This window comes from Morone saxatilis, unplaced genomic scaffold, assembly GCF_004916995.1.
Source record: "Morone saxatilis isolate NCDOM2014 unplaced genomic scaffold, NCSU_SB_2.0 Contig11, whole genome shotgun sequence".
NCBI lineage: Eukaryota > Metazoa > Chordata > Actinopteri > Moronidae > Morone > Morone saxatilis.
The window spans coordinates 12,030,112-12,057,330 of record NW_023339663.1 but is presented as its reverse complement, the minus strand read 5'-3'; the positions used below and the strand labels follow the sequence as shown (position 1 = coordinate 12,057,330).

Genomic DNA, 27,219 nt, shown 5'->3' with positions numbered 1-27,219 from the left:
TATATATATATATATAATAAGTTAAAACAAAACAAAATGATGAATAAAATGATTTTATACATACAGAACCATATGTTTGCTTGTTTTTTCCTATGGCTTGAGAAACCTTGGGTATTTGACACTTGAATAAAGGTATTTAGTATTTTTATACTTTTATTCTATTACCATGGTCATAAACTGAATTTGTTACATTGAAATAATATTATAATATTCAATAATTAAAATGAGAGGTTTTGCATTCTGTATTTCAATGCAAGACATTTTTATATTTATTTTCAACACCAACTAAAATAAACAAATCAACTAACAGTTCAGTAAATATTATATATGAAATATTCTGCTTTTAATACTTTGATTGAGCTCCTCATATTTTGGAATGACTGACTCTGCTGATGACCTGCTTGAAAAAAATTATTGGCAGTAAACGCAATTTTTTAATCCATGTTCAGAAGATCAAATGATTTTTATACTGTACCCAAAGTGTCTTTAATTAAATAAAAACATGAATGCTAAATATCTTAAAATGTCCCTGATGTAGATGAAACCTTTATACGCAATATGCTTCAACAACAGAATGAAGATGGTTTAATTTCCTGCTCTGATTTTTTTAACTTTTGAAATAATCATTGTTTCATTTTGATCCCTCAACTTCATGTTGTGGCATTCGGCTCTGATCCTGTTGGATTTTCAGACGGTCAGCCTCCTGACACTAGACAGGACCTGACTGGACTATTCACAGAGAAACCCCAGAGTGGAGAGGTCACTGTAGGTGAGTGGGTTCAAATACAGGAATGCTTCTAATATATGGAAAATTATCTAAAATATGTGTCAGTTACCCCCTTAGAGGAAGTTGCACTGTTTGGCAAGGTATTGGGAAATCTATGGAAATAATGTGAGCTGGTGCTTTTAATTTGAAAACTGCAATTTTTAACAAATTATCTATGCATTTTAGTTTTATTTTAACTTTGTCAAACTGATAATGTACATCCTAGATCTAAGTGATGAAATAATGTATACTGATGTTCATATGCACAGAAATATAACATGACATTGTAGTATGCCGATCATTTGAGTAAGACACAGAGTAAACAACCAAAAAGTTGCACTGGATGTCAGAACCTAGTGCCTAAAGTGTTAAACCACATGACAAACTATTCCTTTGCATAGGTGAAAACATCACGTTTGTGGCTAAAGTGAATGCTGAGTCATTGCTGAAGAAACCCACCGTCAAATGGTTCAAAGGGAAGTGGATGGACCTCGCCAGCAAGTCTGGGAAACACCTGCAGCAGAAGGAATTGTATGACCGCAACAATAAGGTAGACTAATGCTGCGGACACGAAGACGGAAACGTAGACATTAGCAGACAAAAACCATCACACTTTGATTTCATACACATCCCAACACGTAGTATCTGTGGGATTTTGAGCTCTTAAAAACAGCTCATCATATGTCATTTTATTATTATTAGTTAAAAACTGCAATATGTAACATTTTACTTTGAGGTAACAGAGGTGTTTTGCAAGTATTAAACTTCTCACCCTCAGTTTTGCAAGCTCTTGCCTCAGTCACTCATCCTGATAACGTGATGAACCGCAGGCACGCTATCTTAAAGGTAATGTTATTGGGAGACTGGAGGACATGTTGGCCCCAACAGATTTCATTTCAGATGGTGAGGGAAACATTTACAAGGAAAAGAAAGTATAGCAGTATAATCAGTGGCACAAAGATCCCAAATCTGAAACTAACTAATAATAAAATGTTATACAATCAAAATCAGAATCACTTTCATTGGAGGTATTTACACGTACAAGGAATTTGACTCTGGTTTTATGTTGCTCTCAATGTTCATACACAGAATAGGCAGAAATAAACAGGACAACAAGCTCAACAAAATAGACATAAGCTTCTCACATCTCTCCTCATGCATGCGGTTGCAGATCTATACGTTTGAGATGCAAATCATCTCAGCCAAGCCTAACTTTGCTGGAGGTTACAGATGTGAGGTTTCATCCAGGGACAAGTTTGACAGCTGTAACTTTGAACTGGCTGTACATGGTGAGTTGGCTTATTGTTGGAATATTGTTTAACTTTTTTATGTGCTAGTTTGTTTGTTGCACTCATTAATGTTTGTAATATTGTCATTTCAGTCACTAATATGATTCTCTTGTATCACAACGACTTTGGTGCTTGCTCTATGTTTCAGAGGCTCGTGCTGTTGAAGGTTTTGACATAAGAGCCGCTTTTAGGCGCACGTAAGTTTCATGAGACTTTTTTACTTTGTACAAAACACAAAAATGCCATTGGTCATATTATATTTGTTTACATGCTGATTAGTTTCCTTTTTTCCATATCAGTTTCTCATTGAAGGTTTGACTGCTGGTCCACTGACACATTTCATTAATAGAGTCACACGACTATAAAAGTCAATCTGTATTTATTTTCTTTACAGGGCTTCAGAAAAGTTACATTAGATACTTTAAATCCTCAATCAGTTACAAACAAAACTCACTTTTAACTAATAGAACAATATCAATGGTGATTCACATTCATACATATACATACATACATACTTTTTTTTTAAACAAAGAATAATATTGCAAAGGAAAATTCTAGCTTGAATTGTTTCTGAAAGCAATATAGTTTATACTGGACATCAGAGTTTTAACATCCTGTTTTCTTATGATAGAAAAACCACAAAGCTTTAAGCAACATTTAATAAATCACACAAAAATAAGTTTATTTTTCTAATTAATGTGATAAAATTACAGTAAAACATATTCACTGCAGTTATCTATTTATGGTTTGTTCCAGGTCAGGTGTATTTAATATTTAACATATAAATATATATATATATTTATAAATATTAATATGAATATTTTATGCACCCTCCAATGCACTTTACTCTGCAACAGCATAGTGACAGTAATTAGTGTGCAAATGAGCTTGAGTACTGAAAACTAATTAGTTTCAATAGTCTTACTAGAAACCAAAAAGGCATACCGTTGATCAGGAGCAAAACTGTAGCCATTTATATGTTGCCAAACTTAATTAACACAGATTTTATATGAATCACTATATTGACTAATTGGAACTGAGGAGGTTAAAGAGTTTAGAGACACAGTTGCCAAACTTCAGTGGAGTATTACCATGTTCTGTGTAACAATAACTGTGGAAATGCTAACCTATTAGGAGTGAAGCCGGTAAGAAGAGAAGTGGACCTCAAACAAGGTAGTAAAGGGGTTTGTTGCAACAACGGAGGCTCGTATTCAAACTCTGAGGACTTGTTTAAAGAACAGAGAAATCAGGACCAGGATCAGAGGCTCTTTCTCTCTCCTGTGGCCTGTTTCTTCTCTGCCTTCAAGTCAAACAGAACCAGTGTTGTGGATGGTGCACCCTCCAATCTGCTGAATTTTAAGTGAACGACCACAGAACGAAGACCATGAGAGAGCTGACAGGACTCAAATTCTAAATCCTGGATGTTGTCGCCAGTAGCCAGGTCTTGATTTGGTGAGATTTGGTTATTAAACTATTAGGTAACAGGCGCTGGTTGCAGTCATCAGCTCTCTCTGATCTACTCCTGGGTCTCACTCAAAACAGCAGAGCCAGCTGCACAAACAGCTACCCGGCAGAGTGAGCTTTGACGGTGGTTTGATCGTGCTGAAAGTGCAGGATGTGCTAAGACACACAGGCTTTTCAGTTGTTCGTGCTCTTCCACAGGGTTGCCACATAGAGGAAGTGCAGCTATGGTGTGTTGTAACTCACCACATAAACCAGAGACTCAGCTTCTAATCCTGCTGTTGGATCAGACGCAGGAGACAAGCACACAGTCAAACCTATGCCCTTGTCTTTATCTTTCATCCCACTGATTAGAGACGAGCGGACCCTGTGGTGACTGTTGTTTTCTTTAACCTTGAGTGTTTTGTATTGTCCTTGCTTGGATGACTGTCGCTGCTCATGGCTTTAAAGGAATAGTTCGACATTTTGGGAAATGTGCTGGGTTTTTTTGAGAGTTACATAAGAATATTGCGGCCACTTTTATTTCTGTATGTTTGAAGCTATAAAGCCAGGATGTAATTAGCTTAGCTTAGCAGGAGTGGAAGCAGGCAAGCAGCTGCCTCCTGGGCTGAAGTGGCAAAAACTGCAGTTTCTTACTGCTAAAGCTAATTGGCTATCTAATTGTAGTTAGCAGTGCACTTTTGCAAGTTTCTGGTTTTATTTTACGTTTTTAATCAAAAGGAAACACAGGTCATGAGATTTGCACAGCAGCATGATATAGAAAAAAAATCGGTTCGACTTGGAGTTCAGACATACAGTACACCTACCAACACCTCTGAAGTAGTATAAATACTGTAAATAGGTGAATTTCCCAAAATGTCAAACTGTTCCTTTAAACATGGCAACACCTTTCTCTCCAACAAAACATCTGCTTGTACATTCACTTCTTTAAAGGTCTTGTGTGTAATATTTAGGAGACTCAATTGGCAGACATTTAATATAATAGTATGTTTTCATTAGTGGATAATCACCTCAAAATAAGACATTTTGTGTGTTCATTTCATTAGAATGAGCTGAAGCAGCGGGTCCTCTTCTACAGAGGCCGCCATGTCGAACCACCATGTTTCTACAGAAGCACAGAATGGACAAACCCAACACTGGCTGCAGATAGGCCCTTTTCACAAGATTACACATGGAATTTAATGTGGAATGGGAGGTTGAGGCAAGGGTGGTGCAATCAGCAACTACACAGCTAGATGCCACTAAATCCTACACACTTGGACCTTTAAATGCACTTATTTCCTTCCAGTCTTAAAGAGTGATACTGTCCAATCCAATTTCTCTTCTTTGTGTTGAGCAGTATCATACTATTATATATATATATATATTATATATAGTATAGTACTCTAGCATATTGGAGCAAGGGTAAACAGGATTGTGTCAAGGCCTAGAAATGTGCATTTGTTTTATTTAAAACAAACCATGTCTTTGAAGCATTTATCTTTGCTTTTGGAGAAATCAAGTAGCGTACTGTGCTGTTAATTTTGATGTTTTGTTGCTGGTGACTGATATTTCTGCAGTAGCACAGATGGAAAAGAAGACTCAGGAGAGCTGGACTTCAGTACCTTATTAAAAAAGAGGTGGGCAATTACAAATAGAGATAGTAATTTAGTTTCTTTACTTCAGGATAATACTTTTTTTGTCACTTTGTATAATCTAACTGTGTCTCATTTTCACTTTTTCTGGACCACTCTGCGTCTTCAGAGAGTAAGCTACTTCTAAGTTTGCACACTAAAAGTTGGAATAACCTAATAACACTTACCTGCATGAAATCAGGCCTAAACATTAACTCACAACACACAACTATAAATTAGCACAACATGATGTGTCCAATGTCTCAAGATTTTAACTTTTGAGTTTGCAAAATCTTCTTCAAATCATCCAATTTGTATGCCAGTAGAAATACCATGTACAATCATATTGAAACAGAACAAAGTCCTGGTTTCCGACCGTATGTGGTCCTGATAATCTAGTTGCCCTACCTTATCTCACTTTTATCATCACATTTATCATATTCTACATTAATCCTATGATCACTAATATTTTATTATCTGTCTTGAAGGCCTTCTCACTAATACTAGAAGAATAACACATATTGTTTATGGTCAATGAGATTCTCTATGTGAGCCCTCTTTGAGTTAAGAAAGAGTTTTACTCAAAAACAAAAGTCCCTTTCCCAACACATGGAAAATCTCTTCTGTGTATCATAAACAGTTACCAGATATTTATTGTCCCCTGTGCCCAAGAAGATTGGACACCATGTCAAATTCCAAACAAACAATTATGTTAACATGTGATTTTAACTGACTGGTGTTGTTGATATTGTGCAGGCTTGCTTCACTGATTAACTACTGGTATAATATTTAAGGTGTGATTCGTTTTAAAGGCATATTTCTAATGTGCTGATTGCGTTGCTTTTGAAATGCTGTGTTTTAACTTGTCTGGTTTGTTTTGCCATATTTGCCTCTTGGGTTCAACCTCTGAATGAGCAGCAGTTTCTTAAAATCCTCCAATCGGTAAGAAACTGCTGATGTGCTGTCTGGGTATTGCAGGAAAACATTGTTGTGCATGCGTTGTCGTCTGTCAGCATTCAGTCTTGCATTCATTTATTAGATAACAATTAACATTTTACTGTATTATCACATTATAATGATAATAGGTATGGTAATTATTGTTTAATAATGAATCTATACAATAAGAAATACAATGTTTACTAATCTATATTAGAAATTATATAGTAGAAATTATTTAATCATACGTGCACAATCTCGTACTACTTGGGTTTATGCTACTTCGTACTATAATTCCAGCTCATACACAGGTTGTACTTTTTACTCCACTACATTTATCTGATAACTTTGTTACTTTGCATTCAAAGATTCTCCATCCAAAATATCATCTTATAAAATATCATACATTGTTGTAGATTAAACTACCCAAAATTATGTAAAGTAGTTAAATTTAGCTCCAATTTGACCAGCTGGCAACAGCAAAATGTTACTCACACATAATAATAATAATAATAATAATAATAATAATAATAATCACAATTAAATCCACGACACTAAGCAGGCCATTTCTTGGATAATGAGAAAAGTTTTAATAAAAAGTTTTTTATGTACTTAATATGAAAAGTATTTTTGTACTGAAGTATTGCTGTAGTACATTGAATACTTCCACTACTGATAAAGATAAGATATTCCTTTAATAGTCCCACAATGGGGAAATTCCAAAACAGTTAAGAAAAACTTACACATGCAGTGATACACAGATAATAGACTCATACTCAGAAGACTGAACAAGGCAGGCGATGTGGAAAAGCCTTTTACTCACTTGGTCAATCAAGCTTAGAGCGAGCAACAACAACAACAAAGAGACACAGACAGCTTGAACACGAGGCAGCTTAGGCAGGATGTTCTGAACACCACTGCCTGTGTACACTGCACTGGTGAGCTGATGAGTTGATGGAAGGAAGCTGCAGACAAAGCCTGTCAGGTGATTGGCGGAGGTGGATAAGTTGCTGGGGGCACCTGGTGGACAGGTGTGGTAAAAACAGACAGAGGGAGGGAGATGCAGAGGGAGAGAGGAGGAGGGGGAAGAGAGTGCAGCTATCACTAGCTATCACAAAGTATTTAAGACTAAAGATCTTGGGCTGTTTACAGCTGGGCATTACAAAAAACTTTAATATAATCTTTGTTTAAATTAATTAACACAAGGCCTTAAACATGCATTAACATTATCTTGTGTATATATGGTCACACAAAACAACAAATGGTTATCAAAGGGAAGTGGTAGAATAATCAGCAATATCAAATCAAAGCAATTATATTGTAACACTTTGTGGTCATGCAATAAATGATCATTTTTGTATAGAAATCACTGTAATACAATGTAATATATACCATTATCAAACCACTGATCATTTTATAGGTTATCAATTAGTAAACAATGTATGACTAATCATCGGCTGCTTGTTAGTTTTCATTAATTGTGAATTTTGAATAGTAATAGTAATCTGTGAGGTATTACAGTAGCTCTGTTACATCCCTGTAATCTCTGTGCTAAGTGACTACTTGTTTTAACATCTTCTTTCCTCTGGTTGGCTAACGTGCATTAGAAACGTGCAGATGAGCTCAGAGCCGGACGTGGATGTGTGGGAGATTCTCAGAGATGCTCCTTCCTCAGAATATCAGAAGATTGCTTTTCAGTATGGCATTACTGACCTGAGAGGCATGCTTAAGAGACTCAAGAAGATGAAGAAAGAAGAGAAGAAAAGTGCAGGTTTGTGCAGAGTTTTATAATAGGACGATTCTGACGAGATGTAATATATAGACCTAATTGTAAATGATAATTTTATGTCTAACTTCTCCAAAACTTAGCTTTTCTCAAAAAGTTGGATCCTGCTTACCAAGTGACAAAGGGACATAAAATAAAACTGGCCATTGAGGTCGCCAATCCAGATGTTGACGTGAAATGGCTGAAGAACGGACAGGAAATCCATCCAACTGGAAGGTTAGAATTTAGAGGGGAGAAGGAAACTATTCACCTCAGCTCTATAAAACATGCAGCGCCTGTACATCGTTAAAGCATTCAACAAATATCCATGATTTTTCATTTCTCTATTTTTCCTCTGCTTTCATCAACATGTGGATGAATTCCATACCTTGTTCTTTCATTACGTCCCTAGCAAGTAAGTGTCCAAGAGCAAATAAAAAGCTCTTTCCACAACACATTTACAGCTTCATCATCAATTTTATGTGTTCAACTTAATTTGTTTAGTAAAATGTTGTCACCAAATACTGCATTAAAAAGTTTTATCCCTTAAAAAAGTATTTACACTGTATCTCTTCCCCTCTTTTGTCAAGGTACATCTTTGAGAGTGTTGGCAACATGCGCTACCTCACCATCAACCACTGCTCCTTGTCAGATGATGCAGCGTATTGCTGTGTGGTGGGAGATGAGAAATGCACCACTGAGCTCTTTGTTAAAGGTATTTAAGTTTTAGAGTAAAAACTACAACATAACAAATCCAGACAAAATACACATTTGCAAGAGCTTTAAGTTCTCATCCTTGTCTGTTATCTTTCAGAGCCTCCTGTCATGATTGTGAAGAATCTGGAGGATCAGATGGTCATGAAGGGTGAGCGGGTGGAGTTAGAGTGTGAAGTCTCAGAGGAAGGAGCCAATGTTAAATGGTTAGATATTCTTCTTTACACTCACAAATCAACTCACTGTTAGGAGTTACATTTTCATGGTGTTGGATCATAAGTCCCAAATGTAGCATCGCCTAAAAGAAAATTCTAAAATCAATGAGCCATGTCAGATTGCCAGGTTAACGGTCACTAAATCAAATCAAAACAGGTACAATTAATCCTTTCTTTGAATTAAAAGCTAATTTGCAGTCCCTCTTACACAGTGTTCATTGCTGAGACACCCAGCAGATGGCATTTGAGTTTGTCATGTCCACAGACAGAGCAATGTCTCTGTGACAGACTGAAGTATCGCTGCAAGCCGTAAATTATCACCTCAGCGGAAAGGTCACGTCAGCATTTTAGTATGCCCCATATGACCTTTATCTGAAGGAGAAAGTTGCTGCAAATGCGTAAAGGGCTTTTATTTTAGTCCAAAATAATTATCTTGGAAAAGAGGCCAAAGATCAATATGTGGGGGGAAAAGTCACATGATTAATGGTGAAACTGAGACAAATTTCACATTACAAAAGGTAAGACGTGTCATGATCTAAAGTCGACAAACATCAGTGATAAATATAATATACTAACCTTTATAAATCTGTTAAGTACACCACTTCTCTAGGGTATTCAAATTAAATCTAGTCTAGTTTTTTGAACAGTGTATGGCAAAGGTCCCGGTTTTCAGAACTTTCAATTAAATCTCACTATCTTCATTCAATAAATGGAGCTAGCTTACTTGTCGTTTCACGACCTAGATGTCTGTCTTGTAAAACCCAGTCATATACTGTAGGAGCAGGAGACATCATAACGTGTGGTTGAAAGCTCCAAATATAGCAAGAAGTCCTTTGAGCTCAGATTCACTTCATCATATGATGTTTTTTGATATTTACTGAATTATTAATCAAGTTTTAACTCTTAAAAACCTGCTCATAAGTTTAATTACGACACGTTTTAATCATGACATAATTTTGGTTGCTGCAGGGAGAAAGACGGTGTGGAATTGACAAGAGATGAGTCTTTCAAGTATCGCTTCAAGAAAGATGGCTGCAAACATGTCCTGATCATTAATGAAGCCACGAAGGAAGACTGCGGCCACTACACGGTTAAAACGAATGGCGGCGAGTCTATGGCTGAACTCCTGGTGCAGGGTGAGTGCCTGTCATGCTCAGTACAGTATGAACCACTTTTGTCGCTCCAAGTGCACATTCTCATACCCTAGCAAGAGTTGTGCGACCTTGCCACTCCCGGCATGCTGTCTATCTTTGGGATATAGTGCCATTGCCTGCATCATTCTGCCAAGGTTACCGCGGCGACGTAAGTCCACATACCAGCTAAAGTTAGAAGACGTGGACCATATTTCACCTGAAGGGCACAGGTGTGCACAAGTGACCTGGTTTGTCTCTCTGCTTTTTGTTTCCCTTGTCTCAGTCGCCTGTGTTGTTGTTGTTTTGCTGTATCTTTGTCACTCTTTTACATTCAATAGTTGGCATCATATGTAACCAAAAGTAGAATAAAGCCGGAAATTTTAATAGTTTATAACAAAAACAATACCATAAACTCACTCTTGACACTCAAACTTGAGAGTGAAAAATCAAGTCTTTGTTTTGTGAAAAAATAAGTTGTTTGAAAGTATTTTTTATTATAGATGATTCCTCTACTGAGCCCCCCAGAAGCCTGATTTTAAGATATAAGATCAGTCAGTTATCTTTGCTTTAATATGGTGTTTTGAGTATATTTAAACCTACTACAAGGAGTTTTAAACTGGTTATGTAACAGTCTCAATTAAATACTAATTCCTTTATATGACCTACATTAACACACCAGACAATCTACAAGAAGACTGGTTATTTCTATATAGTTATTCTGTCTGTCATATTCCCCTTGAAATCAATTGAATGAGGCGGTGGAAACATTACCACTTTTGTCCACAGGGGCCACCAGAATCAACAACATGAAAGTTCCTTGGTGCTGCTTTAAGACATGCCATGTTTTGCAGTTTAAGGTGGTTAAATATGTTTAGAAGTCTTAATTTCAATCCACAGGTGATCTAAAAGTGATGGATGAGGACGATTCAAACTCATCCGCACATGGACGTAGGCACAATAAAAACCCCAGCTAGTTTGACCCTCTTTATCACCCAGTAACCATTTCATCTCAGTACCATTAGTATCAAGTATTCATTAGGTTCCCAAAAAAACTTAAAACCATCACATGACAGCCATCAATGTTTATAATTTGACCTTTCCTTCCTGTGTTTTCCTGTAGAGGCTATAATTTAGTCCTGGCTAAATAATACTGAATATATATATAACTCACTTTTGCATATATATTCATATGTATGTGGGATATGGAAATAGGTGTGTGTGTGTGTGTGTGTGTGTGTGTGTGGGTGTGTCTCTGTGTGTGTTCTAGGGGTTGTCGTGTCTAGATTTATACCCAATGTTTGTTCCTGCTCTTAGTCCAGTTAAGTTTCACTGGCCTGTTAATCGAACGCCAAGCCTGCCAAGAATTACCAGCTGCCATCGTGCAGCAGGGATCAACACCTCGGTCCACAGCAGAACTCCCATTATAATGACATTCCCACCTTATTTGCCCTCCCTGGCAATGAGCTGAAACTCCTGTAACCTTTACAGGGAGCGTAGTGTGAGTTATCTCGTCCAGATAACAATTTCTTTGGGATAACTTTAATAACTCCCAAGTACATTATTTTCTTGTGATATACAGTAATAGCCTGAAGCTCCTGCATCTGGTCTTCATATCCTCCAACTTTATTTTCTACCATAAATCCAATTAACTATTCCCCTTGTGTCTGTTGCTAAGATACAACACACAAAGGCCGCACAAAGATAATGAACACCTCACGCTCAAACAGATTATTACCATATTATCCTCACATACAATAGCTGCATCTATTTTTTTTATCATATTATCCTCACACATCATCATCTTATTGCATCTTATTCCGCTGTCTCCTGCAGTAGCACGTCCCCTCTTAAGTCTGAAGGCTTAAAAAAGTTTCTATTATCTGCACTCTGAGCCTATGTTTTTCTGACTGTGCAGAGAAAGAACTTGAGGTCTACCAGAGCATCGCAGACCTCACAGTGAAGGCAAAGGATCAGGCGGTTTTTAAGTGTGAGGTGTCGGATGAGACCGTGAGGGGAACCTGGTACAAGAATGGTGTAGAAGTCAAGTCTGACGCCAGAGTAAACATCACACACATTGGCCGGTGAGGACAATTTTACACTAAATATGCTGCATATATCCACCATGACACTATGAACTACACTTACAATTTTGACCGTTTTAGGATCCACAAACTGACCATTGATGAAGTCAAACCTGAGGATGAAGGAGACTACACTTTTGTTCCAGATGGACATGCTTTTAACCTTTCTGCCAAACTCAATTTCTTGGGTAATATTGATGCTTTTAGTTTTTACACATCAAAATCAACCTCATGCATAGCCTCACAAGCCAAATTTTACTATTACTATTTCTCACTCTCTTCTTTATTTGTTTTCCTAGAGGTGAAGATTGATTACGTGCCACGTCAAGGTACCACAAACTTACTCTCTTGTAGCGTAGAGCAGTTTAAATGCAACTGTTTGTTCATTTTAACTGTTTCTCTCACTTCCTAAGATCCTCCAAAGATCCACCTGGACTGTATGGGTCGCACTCCTGAGTCAACCATTGTGGTGGTGGCCGGCAACAAACTGCGTCTGGATGTCCCTATCACTGGAGACCCTGCTCCCACAGTGGTCTGGACCAAAGGAGAGAAGGTAAAACAGACAAACAGACTTCTGTTATTAATCAGCCTCACACCCATCGACTGACATCCACCATCTGTCCAGAGCAGAGTCGGTAAGGTCTGAAATCTGAAACTTGCTTCGTTCACTATCAAACATATACTTAAAAGCCTTACTAATGTTGTAAAATCCCCCTAAATGTTGGCACATTTAAACAATATGTAGTACATTTCTAATATAATACAAGCTGAGGAGATTACACTCTTACCAACTAACTATTTTGAGCCTGAAAATAACTATTAAGTAGAAAAGATTTGCTCTGTAGAAACACTGATGTTCTCTCTCTGCTAATAAACTTGGCTGGGATACTGAGGTCTTTTAACCAAGCTGAATAAGTACAATACTACTTACAGCTTAATTCAATGATGCTTACTAGCGTGCTGATCCTTGAGTTGAGGAGAAAGAGAGGTTACATGCCCTCTCTGTTCTCTTCAGCTTTTACCGCTTTGCTCTGCTCAAATGTAGGCTAGTTCTGTAAAACCCGATGGAGAGGAGAAAGGAGGGCCGGCGTCCTCTTGGACCCTGAAGGATGGGGAAGTAAGTGTGCATGGCCCGTACGAATATATATGCCTGTTTGTAGTTAATTGACTCTGAAAGCCAAGTCAGTATGTTGACAGCATTGCCATCATGTTTTTCAATGAAGCTTGAAAACACTATGCTCACCTGTAGTGCATTGGATGTACAAATATAGCCAGTGGAGAAGCTGCAATCTACATGCATTTTAAGCATTGTAAACTTGCAATTGTGTTACTGCTTGAGTTGTGAAAATATCATTCATGCAGCCATCAAAACACAAAAAAAATTGATCTTGTAAATACTTGACTGAAAAGGTAGTGTGTGTTTGTATTGATTAACTGCTTTACAACCCCAGAGAAAGAACAGGCTGCAGCAGTAACAAGAGATACAGACAAATACATGAATATCAGCTTCTCCAGTGGCTGTCACTAACCGTGTGTTTTGCTTCTATGTCTCAGTTTTTATAAAGCACTAAGAGCAAGGTGAAAAAATAAAATGCTGCATGTGGTGTTCGTCAATGTCGATAAGGTAAGAGCATGTTTTTAATCTTCCTGCAGACAACAGACACAGTTCAGAGGAAACTGGGCAGTAAGTATATTTTTGTACGGTAACTCTATAAAGTGGTGAATCTTGGAATCAATGCTTAAATATATACAATAAAGTAATGTGAATGTATATTCTGAAGTTGTGCTGAAATGCTTCACATTTTGGGATGGTAAAGTCGGACTAAACTCAAACTAAGGCACTTGGAACTATCTGCCTTTTTACTACACTGAAACAAAAGTCCACCATTTCTTTATTGTCATATTCAATAGAAGACACTTCTTTAGCTAGTAAGAGGACCTTGAGTTAAGTGTTTTTTTTGTGAAACTTCTATATGTATTTTATGTTCCCCTTACATGCCTTTCTCTTGTCAAAATTACCATACTTGCATAGCTACAAGAAATCAATACATGGACTCAACTGCCTTGGTGTCTTTTCAGAAGCTGTCCAGCACCAGTCCTGCATTTTGCATGCTGACATCTTGGGTTGTGTGTTCAATTCAAACATGTAAAAATGCATGAGTTGCTCAAATACTTCAAGAAACTTTATGTTGGTGTTAACCTTTGTCATCTCTCCAAAAGTTGCATGATATTAATATGCCTCGATTAAAGCTACTGTACCGGTGTCTTTGTCTAAGGTTTGTGCAACAGAACCATCGATCAGACTTCACTCAGGCACAGTCCGTAACTCATTTTCTAATTGCATAGGTCATCACCGAGGGAGACAGTAGGGTCCACGTCGAAACCACCAAAGGACACTGTGTCTTCACCATCGAGGGCGCAGATAGACAGGACGAGGGAATCTACTCTGTTGTGGTTCGAAACCCTGCTGGGGAGGACACTGCAGACATCAATGTGAAAGTTGTCGGTGAGACAGAGCTCCCCTGTTAATTTTATTTGTTTATTTTTGGGGGGAGGGTTTTTATGCCTTTGTTGGATAGTGACAGGCGAAGATAGACAGGAAAGGAAGCAGAGAGAGAGGAGTGATGACATGCAGCGAGTGATGAAAGGCCACAGGCTGGATTCTAATCCAGGCCGTTGTGGGGTGAACGGTCAACCATGTGAGCCACCAGGGCGCCCCTCCCCTGTTAACTTTAATGAGAGGAATCTGTTTTCATTATTATCACTGTGTAACATTAAGCCTTAAAACTGCCAATTACCACAAACATCAAAATAGTAAACTCACTTCATGTAGATACTAATATTTGATTTATTTTCCCCCAGATGTTCCAGATCCTCCCCAGGCTGTCAAAATCCTCAGTGTGGGAGAGGACTCCTGTGTTGTCCAGTGGGATCCCCCTCAGTTTGATGGTGGACAGCCAATTATTGGTAAAAAAAACAAACATATTAATCTCATTGTTTATATTATTTTGAAACTACTCAGGCATCCTGCTTTATTCTCCTGATGAGCCCAAGTTTGTAACAACAACATTATTTGCTCCCATTTTAATTCTCAGGCTATGTGCTGGAGAGAAAGAAGACAAAGAGCTACAGGTGGATGAGACTGAACTTTGACCCTTACCCTGACACAACTTATGAAGCCAAGCGAATGATTGAAGGAGTGGCGTACGAGATGAGAGTCTATGCTGTCAACAGCATTGGCATGTCTCGTCACAGTCCAGCCTCACAGCCTTTCGTGCCAGTCGGTGAGTCTTTACCAACAGGTTTAAACCACCTCCTCTCCCACTTGTTGAGTTCAATTAATCATTTTCAGAAATGTGCTCCACGACATATTCATGTGACAGTAGATGGTGAGGAAGTTGACTTCTTTGGATGACTCTGAGGTTCAGAGTCATCCAAAGACGGACACGTAATGTTTACATTGGTCGGGCTAAGGTTTCACTTGGGTCATGTGGTCTGGTTGAGAAATGTGAGACAGGGTCATCTTTGCGATATGTTTGTTGTAATCCAAAGTGTTTGTGGATTGTGTGTAACAAAAATACAGGTTGCACATACATGATCCACAGGTCGCAGTGGCTCAGGTAGAGCATGGTTGGGGATTCCTCTTGTCTATATATCAAAGTGTCCTTGAGCAAGACACTGAACCCTAATAGGCCCTGATGGTTAAAATAGAACTTCACCAATTTAGTATTGCTCCCAACATTGTTGGACTCTCAATGAATTTATTTTTTTTAAACAATCAAATCAACGCAGCACAACCAGAGATATAGTTTTTTTTACTGCATGCATTCTTCTTCTTACATTACCCACAATGCAATGTCATCCTAGTACAGGCTAATGTAGTCTTGAGCCTCCAGCCTCAAGCAGAGGTGAGAAGCGGGCTACAGAGCTTATATATACTGTCAATGCTACAGAGCTCACTTTTTCCAACTTCATACCCAAAGATTTTCTCTTTTTTGAACTTGTAGTCTTCAGACCCAGCTGATGCTGACTCAAGTGACATCACTTGTGACAGAATTGTTTTTCACAAATGCAGTAGGGCTCCCAAAGGCTCCCACACCCACACAGTCTTAAAGAAGTAGGAGTTTACGTTTTTGTCCTCTCTTGATTACTTACTTAAGCTCTACTGCACTTTCCTAAGGAGTTTACTTTCTTGTTTAGGATGCTCTTTTGTAAATGCCTTGTGTAAATCTTTACTTTAGATACAGTACGTCAAGGAAATGCAGCAGGCCCTGATAAATATACAACACCTGGACATGCTGGTGTTTGGCGGTCAGGTTAGGACTAAATAGAAACATGAGGGGAAAAAAGTAAGATGTTAGCTTGATAATCAGACTGAACTTTTTTCTGTGTGAAATGATCAAATCGGAGATGTGTGAGGTAGTCCAGAGGTCCAGAACAATATCCAATAAGGCAGGGGCTCAAGTTTGGATTGTCTTTTAGTCTATCACTCTTTTTTTTTTTTACTACCATCTCATGCTCCACTTGTTGATTTAAGAGGGAACATCATTGTATCCAGATGGCCAATGGCTTGTAAGACAGCTGATTAGGAAACTATCCATGGCATCCCTCTCTATAAATAATTGCATGGAAGCGCTCGGCTCTACTGGGACCAGCTGCTTAACACAGAGGGTTTCATGCTACTGTGGAGGCTGCTCCAGAGGAAGCATTGTTGTCACCACAGCAAAGACAAGAGTAAAGACAACGAGAGACTGTATGTGTGTGCAAGAGACAATGAGAGCATAGGTTAGAGCAAGGCATTTGTCAAAAGAGGCGGACACGTGCAACCACCAGCTTTAATCAGCAGCAGCAGGACTGCTATACACTGAGAAAGGATGACAAAGCCTAAACTTCCAAAGACCGCTGAGAAGAAGCCAGTGGAAGAGGAGAAACCTGTGGAAACAGCAGAAGAGACTCCAGTGGAGGCACCAGCAGAGGTGCAAGACAGCAAGCCTGATACTGAGACAGCTCCACCTCCTGAGGCAGAACAGGAACCAAAAGCCAGTAGTGAACCGCCAGCAGATGCCCCTGCAGAGGCAGGCCCCAGCGGGGAAGTGGGAGCTGCTCCAGCTGAGAATGAGACACCACCAGCAGAGGGTGTCCCCCCAACAGAAAGCAGTCCCCCTGCAGAGGAAAGCTCTGTGGAGCCTGTTCCTGCTGCTGAACCAGAACCAGAGCCGCAACCTGTTTGTAGTAGGCATTATTCATTTTGAGATGTTGGATTGTCATGTCGGTTTTAGAGATAGAGATTAAACTTAAACTTTTACGTTTATATGTAAATGACTTTAATGGGAAAATTGGCTGCATATTCCAGCCCCTCATTTTTCACTGGTGTACATGTTTGAAAGTGTTAAGCATGGTTTAGTAATCGTGCTGTTGATGTTGCAAAATTTCTAGTTTTAACCTTAAAAACACATCTGAATGAGATTTTTGTCCTGACTACCCTGAGCTACTTTTTAAACAACCTAAGCAGCGATGACTTTCTTCACACAAGGAAACCCTTGACCTCTGGCAGGCGTTCCTATCATTTGCCTGCACTGTATACATAGCTTGTGTCCTATGACACAGAGTCTTGGCCTTAGTGACAAAGCCAGACTAAAACTCAACACCTCTCAGTCTATTCTCATGTTGTCAACAAGTCGTTGCAGCAACATGATACTATATGACTTAATATTACCTCAGAACAATGATGAGATGTTCTTTTCTCAGAAAGCAGTAGTATTTCACTGAATGATTTAGTGTGTGTAAATCCATCACCAGGCTGGCTGCAGTTTCCAGCATACTTCACTTGTTTTAAGCCAAGCTAAACTGATTGCTCTACTATTAAAACATAAAAATGTTTGCACCTGCTTAAACTTTTCAAAATGAAAAATGACTCATTAGTGCTCTATTAAGTAATCCATGACCATTATTACTATTAGCAGTCAATTAAACATATCTTCTCCCCTTCATAATTCCTCCTGACCCCTTCAGTTTTACAGTAGACATAAGTAAGCTTGTAAATGAGAGTAGAGGTCTTAAATCATAACACTAAACGCTATAATAATAAAAAATGCTCCATCATTTTTTTACTTGAAAACCTTTTAGTGTCTGCAGTTAAAATGTGTTTGTTCTGACATTGCTTGCAATGCGTGGGAAGAAGCTGACGAACCAAACTCTTTTAATGCAAACTTAAATCGTGTCATTTCATCCCTGCGGGGCAGAAAGCACAGCAGGCACTTAGACTTCAGTCAAGCTGTGAACTCCAGGTCTTTCAGACAGCTCATCTTTCCTGGGATGACATAAGCAGGTTTACTACAGGCTAATAGATTGTTTTGATAACTGATAACACAACCACAAATATTTGACATCACTAGGATCAGCTGTTGTTATTACATACACAATCACATCTGCATCACTCTTAGTAAATTAAATGGTAACTTTGACTAGTTTCTTGGATGGTTAACATTGTTATATGTTAAACATACAGCTACACCAGCTGCGGTTGATGTTTTTCCTTAACATTATATATGATACTTCACAACGTACCTTAAGATTGTTTGGACAAGTAGACAACAAGCCAATATGACCACGTCCACAAACTTTTGTCCAGCAGCCTCATTTCTCTTTAATTGGCTGAAATAACAGACAAATTAACTACTAACTAACCTTTAGTCCAAATATCTGTGATTGTTTCTGATGCTGTTTGTATGTGCATGTTATTTTGTTTTATCTTTGTTTTATGTCTTCTGCTGTACACACTGAGATGCTCATTCGTCATTTGATGGCGGTTTATGAAGATACTGTATGTATGAAATGAAACCTTGAAGTGAATATTAGATAATACTGCTGCTATGGAACAGGGGATAACAAAAGTAATAGCACTGAAGCACTGTTTGCTGTTACAAAGCTCTGGGAGGCTTTTTGTTATATTACATAATTTGTTAATTCCCGATCAGGTTCATCCACTAGTCCATTAATTAATTCTGAATTTATTTCAGTAATGCTTTAACTGACTAACAGAGCCCATTTATCTGCCCTCTGCCTCACTCTCAGCCCCCACAAGTGCGCCCATCGGACTGTGTGTCGACGACATCAGTGACACTTCGATCTCGCTGAAGTGGCGGCGGCCTGAGAGGATCGGCGCAGCTGAACTTGAGGGTTATGGGGTTGAGTACTGCAAGGAGGGCAGTAAGTGTTGGAGCCACATGCCTGCATGCTTTTGATAAGGAAGGTTTTTTATAGCATATACCATCAAAGACATCAGTTAATCACAGTGAAGCGCAGCAACTCATTTATGCACACAGGGTCAGTCAGATTACCAAAATTTATTGTTAGTTGGGAAGAGGATGAAAACATTTCTACCCAGGTAGCTAAATGGTTAAAATACCATGTCATCACAACATCCCTGGCTGCATATATCACACACTTCTCTCCCACTTGGTTTACTGTCTGCCTCTATCCAGTAAAGTAAAATCAAAATACAGTATATGCCCCAAATATGTGTGCCACAGTCACTATGTGGTCACTCTGTGTTTTATTAATACAAAACAAACATGAACAAAAGCATATACATCGATTTCTCAATGAATCTTTAACCCCAGAGGCTATGCAGGTTAGGGCAAAATAAATACAAAAAGCATGAAAGTTTAGTGTTTTCATAGTTCTTTCAACATACCTGAGCCATCTTTCCTGTATTTTTTTGCTCTAGGGGTGCGTCTGGGCCATTAGTATGATCACATTAACCTTTGTAATGATCTACTTCAGATATCTTGATGATCCACTAACAAAATAGAGGCTCAGATGAACTTGTATCTCTATATTTAACTTTCGTTCCATTTGCAGTCAAGTGAATTATGTGATTGTAATTTGTTGTTGGTCGCAGCGGATGAATGGATACCAGCCATTGAGGGTCTGACTGACAGGACATCGTTGATCATCAGAGATCTCACCACCGGAGACAAGCTGCAGTTCCGTGTCCGAGCTTACAACATGGCAGGACCCAGTGCTCCCACCACTCTGGCTCAACATGTCACCATCAGAGAGATAATGCGTTAGTATTTATTCATCTGCTCCTGCTCCCTAAGTTTCAACACCTGCAACTGGGCCTTGTCTCATTTAAACTCCCTTCTCTTTTTCATTACCTGTCATGCCTTTTATTTTGTGCTTTTTCTTTCATAGAACGACCTAAAATTTGGGTCCCAAGAAACCTCCGCCAGACTCTGATTAAGAAAGTTGGAGACACTGTCAACATTGTGATCCCATTCCAGGTGCAGTAACCATTAAGATAAATCAATCAGACACCTTCTTGAAATCATCATTAAAACACCAAGATGCTTTATTCTGAATACAGTATAAACACCAGAGACTGAGTTACTATTTCCACACGAAACAATAAAATGAACCAGTAACTTGGGTAAAGCTAAGAAATGCAGAAAGGTAAAAGGTATTTTGTTTTGTCATTATACATATGGTTGCACAATGAAGCTCGAATAACATCAAATAGAATATTTAATAAAACAATATATACAGTTAGTATAGTTGTTATATATACATACATATACACCAGGGAAATAAGTCTGCAGTGTATCTTTTAAATTTGCGTCTGGTGTAATGTAAACAGCAGCAACCACATAGCGAAGAAACGCTGTCCATCCACTTTGACTGCATTTGAGCACCAACCATTATCAGTGTAAACATAGTCTGCCTCCCCTTGCTGATGATTGACTTCAAAGTCATCAAAAATAGACAGTAAGATTATCTTTTTAAAGTTACAGTATATAAAACTGACAGAGAGAGGCTCTGACAGCAAACCATAAAACACCTGTTGGTGGCATCAGGTCATTCGGGTTCATCCTTTGAGGACCATGAATGTTTGTTGTTTTACACTCTGGAGCAAAGTGGTGTAGTGACAGACTGACCAACATACTACAGCCACATATGGCAAGGTTTCCTTAAAAAAAGAATAATGTTTTTGAAGATAGATTATCAGCGGATATTGTTTAAAGCTCACTTTTGTTCATGTATTATTTGTAAATGGAAACATATACCTTTGTCGTCTTGTCTTTACTTGTCACACAGGGTAAGCCCAGGCCAAAGGTTACATGGAGCAAAGATGGGGAGCCTCTACTACCCACATTTGCATGTGTCCGGAACAGCGATGTGGATACGATCCTCTTCATCCGCAAGACAGACAGAAAACACTCAGGGAAGTATGATCTTCAGGTGCAGATTGAGAACGTGGAAGACACAGCAAGTGTCACACTGCAGGTTGTTGGTAAGCAGGAGCGAACACACATAACGTATTAGCTGTGGGTATTAACAGCAATGAATACAATCTCTAGCATTCATCAACCATGCAGTGGTTTTGCCAGTGGAAAGTTCAAATCATATTTCTCCGCTGTAGATCTCCCAGGGTCCCCTGAGGCTCTAAAGATCATTGATGTCTGGGGCTTCAATGTGGCACTCGAGTGGAAGCCGCCAAAGGACAACGGTAACTGTGAAATAACTGGTTACACCATTCAGAAAGCTGACAAGAAGACCATGGTGAGACTCTACACCCTTGGGGCCTTGCAACAAAGCTTACATCTGTTTTAATATTACATTCAATTGAAGCGTAAAGCAAGCTTCTTATGTTGGTGGTGGGCAATTATATTCAAATTAAATCACTTTTACCGCAATTATCCAGTAGTAAACCTTTTTGAACCCAATGTAGATAAACTAATTTTCCAAGAAAAGAGACCAAATCTGAATGGGCCCAGAAGACTGTCAGACAGATTCAAACGCTGGCTGCCACTGTTGATGGTAACATCTGGTCTTGATTATTTGGTACCACTATGATCCATCTTGGGTCCAGATCTGAATACTTTTCAGCATTAATCTTCTTTCCAACTTCATTTGTTGACTTTGTCTCCATTCTTCTGGTGGTCACATACTAAATCTTTTTAGTTTACTTTTTGACCACCTGCTCTCGCCCGCAACAAAGTCAAAACCACTCTGCTCCCGCAAGATTTGCACTGGGTTTTGTGGGGACTGCGGGATCCTGATCCAAATGCAGTCCTCTACTACCCATCCCAATGAAATTGAAAGTAATTTGGGCCTGGCCTAACTCTGGTCTCGAGTCCAGAGGTCTTCTTAGAGGACAGCGATGGTTGCCATGTCATTATTGCCATGTGGGTCACTGAAACTGATCCATTGCAGGCATTTAGTCTCTATTAGCATGAATGAGTGTGTGGGTACATGTGGTAGGATGAATGCTGCATGGACACAGAGGGATATTTTAGCGTCCCTTGTGACAGATATATCCTGTAATCAGCCAATGCTGAGCACGCAGTCTCCTCTGTGGGCCAGGAGTGATGCATTATGGGCCTGTTGGCAAGAGCTCCAACTGGCACCATCCTCCACCTCGAGCTGCCAGGAACAATGTCGGCCAGGAATGTCCTAATCTGATCCTCGTAGCCTTGACCTGGTCCGGATTGTCTGCACAGTGACGCAGGGCCATTGTTCTCCTGCCCAGCTCGGCTGATGGTTCATGTTTCACTGTAGTCATTATTAGATCAAATTAATTTCACATGCATCTCTTTATAGCAAGCACAGGGATGTTGATTATCATGTTACCAATAACAATGTACTGTGTACCTGATAGATGTCAGACATAAAAGTGGATAAATATAAAAGTGCTGAGGGCACATGTAGTTTAAATCTACCCATATCCTATTTCATTCTTGTACCTTGATAAATACATTTAAACTAAGAGCGATCACACACAGCTTCTTTAGTTTCAAGTGGATTACGATGGTGTTTTGAAATGAAATTAGTTATATCTCATTTTTGTAGGATTTTATTTGCCATATTTTAATAAATAAATATAATTTGTCTGAGTAAACAAACAATATCAATTTATCAGGGTGTCCACAGTTCAATAAACTGAATTTCAGACTTTTAAATGTCTTAAATATTAAGTTAAAATGTATTGGATTAATTAAGTTAAAAGTACTTGTATAGGGTAGCATTTTTCAGTCTCGCTTTAAATGTGTTTTGGGGATTTTTTTTAAATGTTGTATTGATCATGCTGTAACAAATACAAAGCCAAACCGACATGGAACCAATACTGATTTCTACTTGATATCCTTTGTAAATTGTTTTGCCAGTATAGATATAAAATTAATAATAATGGTCTTTAAAAAAGGTCTTGAGAAACCTGCAGAAGGCCTGAATTATGATGCTCACCATAAACCTACTCCATTTTCTCACTGTACTACATACTGAAATTTCCTCAAATATTGGATTTTAAAGTGATTGTAGTACAAGTCAGGTGAACTGTCATTTTAGTTTTTTAAATTTCAAGTTCTCAAATTGTAAAAAACATCATCAGGTGTAGGTTTCACAGGCGTTAATAGCCAAACACATCAATATAAAATCTGATACTTACAGACAAATCCATTTACAACATCTGGAAGCCCTATATTGAGTATCTGGATAAGGCCACCATCCATTCAGAGGACATGGGAATGTGGGTGGGAGGGGTTAATGGATGTGGGATTGGCTAGGAGTTGAGAGAAGCGAAGGTGGGTTTGTGTTCTTGTTCTGGTTCAGGTGTCAGGTGTCTTCAGATCTTTCAAATCAGAGACCAGCCCAATCTGATGTCCAAGATAAGGTCACTGTTTACTGCTCACAATATTAGTGTAAAACCAATAAAAAGATTTATAAAGAAAAAGAAAAATAAGTTGGGTTGAGATCAATTGTGAAGACCACAGCACAGGATTTACATCAAGTCACTGAGTGACCCCCTCATGTCCTGTATGGAAGCATTTATTATGTATTAACTGGTACTGTCTACCTGTACAACATAAATTATATATTGAATTGGAAAAACTGAATCTGAAATATTTTTGTGTGATTCATGTGAAGGAGTGGTATACAGTCTACGAACAGTACAGGCGAACCCACAGCGTCGTGTCTGACCTCATCATGGGGAATGAGTACATCTTCAGAGTCTTTGCCATCAATCTGGTGGGCCTCAGCCCCGAGCCCTGCACCACGAAAGACAGCGCTTACATCCAGAAAACAGGTGGGTCCCGACTGCACATACACATTTAGTACGTATGTGTGTAAAATCCGAGTAGTCATAAATGCAGAAGAAAATTGCCTTTCTGTCTCCTCAGGTATTGCGTACAAGCCGCCCTCCCACAAGGAACATGACTTCTCAGAGGCTCCAAAGTTCACACATCCTTTGGTGAACCGGTCGGTCATAGCGGGATACAACGCTACCTTGAGCTGCTCAGTCAGAGGAATACCGAAGGTCAGTTTAGGTCCTTACATGAAAATGTGCATGAGAAGATATTTGTGATCAAATTAAATCACAGAAACAAATAAAATGGATGTGATCAATTGCCAGTTTAATATTTTTTATATTTTTATTGTAAAAAATTAATTTAGGGAGACATTTTGAGCAGCCTACTCAAGGTCCATCTTATAGCTTTTTCCAGAACTATCAACCATATAAAAAGTAGCTGATTTAATTCACAGCACTTGTAGGACTTTTAGGACTTTTCCATCTGTGTTGGCTTGAAAGTTAAGAATGAAAGTTCACTCTTCACATTTGAAATAGCAGAACAATCCAAATTCAAGATCCAACTTTTTCCTGAGATTTCAACCATACAGTTGAGAGCCAAGAATTACTTTAAATGCGTAAAATACAACAACAAAAATTTAAACCAAATGCAAAATACTCCCAAAACAACTTATATCTATAACTTTCTGAGGCACACATAAAGTGCCTGCCTCTTCATGCAGACATTTAAACACTCCATCTTCAGTGAAACAGCATCTACTGCATGAATCCAGTGATTATTATTTTTATTGCAGATTGTGTAAAACATCACCTGACATACTGTAACACTCTGTCCCACCTTGTTAGCCCAAAGTGACCTGGTACAAAAACAAGATGGACATCTCAAATGAAGCAAAGTACCGCATGCTCAGTAAGCAAGGTGTTCTGACGCTGGAGATCCGTAAGCCTTGTCTGTTCGATGGGGGAGTGTATATGTGCAAAGCAGTCAACGACAGCGGAGAAGACGTAGTAGAGTGTAAACTGGAGGTTCGCCGTAAGTATCCGAGAGGGTGTCTTTTAGCTGATTGTTTTGTTTTTTGAGTGTTTTGATTCACTGTCACTGCTCTCATAGCTCAGCACCAAACAGCAGACACAGTTAACAACTAGCTGGTGAACATAATGGAGCATTTAGCAGCTAAAAAGCCAGATATTCCCCTCAGGAGTTGGATGAGACCCAAAACAGAGCTCAAAGAGAGTGAATATTGCTCTATGGCAGCTGGATGTGTAAATAGGTTTGCTAATGTTTTAATAAAGCAGATGATAATATGTCACACCTTGTTTCTGCTTCCCCCAAGTGGACAAAAAATCAGTTCTATCTGTTGCAGGTTTAAGTCAAAATACATAATAGTGATGACAGTGACAGTATGTAGTTTGTATTTGCTTTTTGAAAAAATGCAACTAATTTAATTCTTATCTTCCTGGCTTACAGCCCAGATTTTTAAAGAAGAAAAGAAAGAGGAAAAGAAGTAAGAAGTTTGAGCTGCTGACTGAAGAGAAGATCTATTTCTCTCCAGTGGCTCCTGCATGTTGACTGTTTGTGTTTCATGATAAACTCTTCACCTGCATCACAAACTGTGTTTAGCTTTTTTTTCTCTTTTGTCTTTTGCACCTCTCTCCTCTCCTGCAACCATCTTACATCTCTTCATCCTCACTGTTATGTTTAGTATCATGTACCACCGTCCGATTACTGAACCGACTGGGTCTCGTGCTTGCATTTGCTGTTATGTGTTATTTAATGAGTAATAATTCATGGTTTGTCTCTCTATTCTACAGTCAAAAGAAAGTAGCAACATTTATGAAAATTACTTACCTGTCCTATTCAGCCGATAAACAGGAAATGGGTTAAAGTGTTTGGATTTGTTTGTGTGCTTACAAAGTTCAATATAAATGCTTCAACAACACAAGAGTGAGTGATTTCATTCATTTATATTATCAAGTAATGCCATTATGCCACAGTAAAAGTATGGCGCGCAGGTGGAGGCCAGTTTCCCAAATTACCATCATGGTAGCTGTAGCAGTCGTGGTATTCAGAAAATGTAAAAAGCATGCCACTGATACTGAGAAGTCCAGTGGAATGGACGAGAGTTGTCGGGGGCTTAGTTTTATTGTAACAAAGCCTCGGTAAAGCCAGAGGTGTAAGGCATGTGCCTAATGTGCACGCCACAGAGGGATGTGTATGAAGGGCTGGAATAGCTGAGATGTCCTTTTACACTGAGGACAAGTGTCAGTGAAGTGGAACACATGGCGGGGTTCGTCGAGTGGGAGCTGCTGTAACATCACTCGACAGTTATTCCTTTGGTGCCTTGAATGTAAATATTTCCTGTGCCCGCTCAACGTACAGCTGCAAAAGATCCAGCGGGCCTTGTACATGTCACTGGGCCACTATTAACACCCATGACGAATGTCTTACAGCACCTCCGTGTTTGCCAGGTGTTTTGACGTGGGGTTTCACCAAAATCCACAAATTACGAGTGAATAGGCTACACGGTTCAAAGCCAAACAGGACGCATCAAATTTCACGTATGTTTCTTTATACAGTCCCAGAGGTTATTTTTCGCTCATCACCAACTAACAACTCACTACTCGAGTGACGGGAGCCAGCAGTGGTGGACAACGTGACTCGTAGCTGGAGGCAAAAGGAAACTCCACTGAATGGCAGAAATGGCCTCATACATGTTAACTGACTCGGAAATGTCTACATTTAGAAATTGTGTTTGCATGGGCAACTTCAACTGGTAAACAAGACCAAGTCTATAGCTAGCTCTGTGAGCAATGGTAGGGGAAGTACTCACATCTTTAAATTAGGTAATAATGTAGAAAAACTCTGTTACGAGTTAAAGTCATGCAGTCGTTATCTTACTTGTACATTACACTTTATGTACCAAAACTAAAAATATTGATTATGCAGAATAATGTATAATTATTGGTGCATAGTTGTTCACACTGTTCTTACTTTCCATAACCCAACGTCAGCATGCTAACATTCTCACAATGACAGTGCTAACATGCTGATATTTACCATCTTAGTTTTTTCATGTTAACATTTACAAATTAGCACTGAACACAAGTGCAGCCATTAGCAGCAGCAGTCATTAGTTTAGTAGCTATTTTATCAT

General features: G+C 38.8%; 1 protein-coding gene across 2 annotated transcripts in view; it reads left to right on the top strand.

Annotated features, from left to right (window-relative positions):
* mybpc3 (myosin binding protein C3) overlaps positions 1-26,004 on the top strand; it is a 32,488-nt gene extending 6,484 nt beyond the window's left edge. The window contains exons 3-31 of one of the 2 annotated variants that reach the window (XM_035652409.1): positions 692-769; positions 1,168-1,316; positions 1,938-2,055; positions 2,204-2,252; positions 5,076-5,135; positions 5,260-5,262; positions 7,673-7,836; positions 7,935-8,067; positions 8,243-8,245; positions 8,421-8,545; positions 8,645-8,750; positions 9,729-9,895; positions 11,808-11,973; positions 12,055-12,161; positions 12,273-12,302; positions 12,387-12,526; positions 13,019-13,090; positions 14,320-14,479; positions 14,836-14,940; positions 15,069-15,257; positions 19,048-19,182; positions 19,877-20,044; positions 20,173-20,261; positions 21,073-21,268; positions 21,398-21,537; positions 23,902-24,061; positions 24,156-24,292; positions 24,911-25,097; positions 25,533-26,004. In XM_035652409.1, coding sequence (XP_035508302.1) covers positions 692-769; positions 1,168-1,316; positions 1,938-2,055; positions 2,204-2,252; positions 5,076-5,135; positions 5,260-5,262; positions 7,673-7,836; positions 7,935-8,067; positions 8,243-8,245; positions 8,421-8,545; positions 8,645-8,750; positions 9,729-9,895; positions 11,808-11,973; positions 12,055-12,161; positions 12,273-12,302; positions 12,387-12,526; positions 13,019-13,090; positions 14,320-14,479; positions 14,836-14,940; positions 15,069-15,257; positions 19,048-19,182; positions 19,877-20,044; positions 20,173-20,261; positions 21,073-21,268; positions 21,398-21,537; positions 23,902-24,061; positions 24,156-24,292; positions 24,911-25,097; positions 25,533-25,573 — 3,377 coding nt within the window. In that variant the 3' untranslated portion in view covers positions 25,574-26,004. The remainder of the gene's footprint in view (positions 1-691; positions 770-1,167; positions 1,317-1,937; positions 2,056-2,203; positions 2,253-5,075; positions 5,136-5,259; positions 5,263-7,672; positions 7,837-7,934; positions 8,068-8,242; positions 8,246-8,420; positions 8,546-8,644; positions 8,751-9,728; positions 9,896-11,807; positions 11,974-12,054; positions 12,162-12,272; positions 12,303-12,386; positions 12,527-13,018; positions 13,091-14,319; positions 14,480-14,835; positions 14,941-15,068; positions 15,258-19,047; positions 19,183-19,876; positions 20,045-20,172; positions 20,262-21,072; positions 21,269-21,397; positions 21,538-23,901; positions 24,062-24,155; positions 24,293-24,910; positions 25,098-25,532) is intronic. The other variant, XM_035652410.1, reaches the window with a different exon arrangement.
* The last annotated feature ends 1,215 nt before the right edge of the window (positions 26,005-27,219 follow it).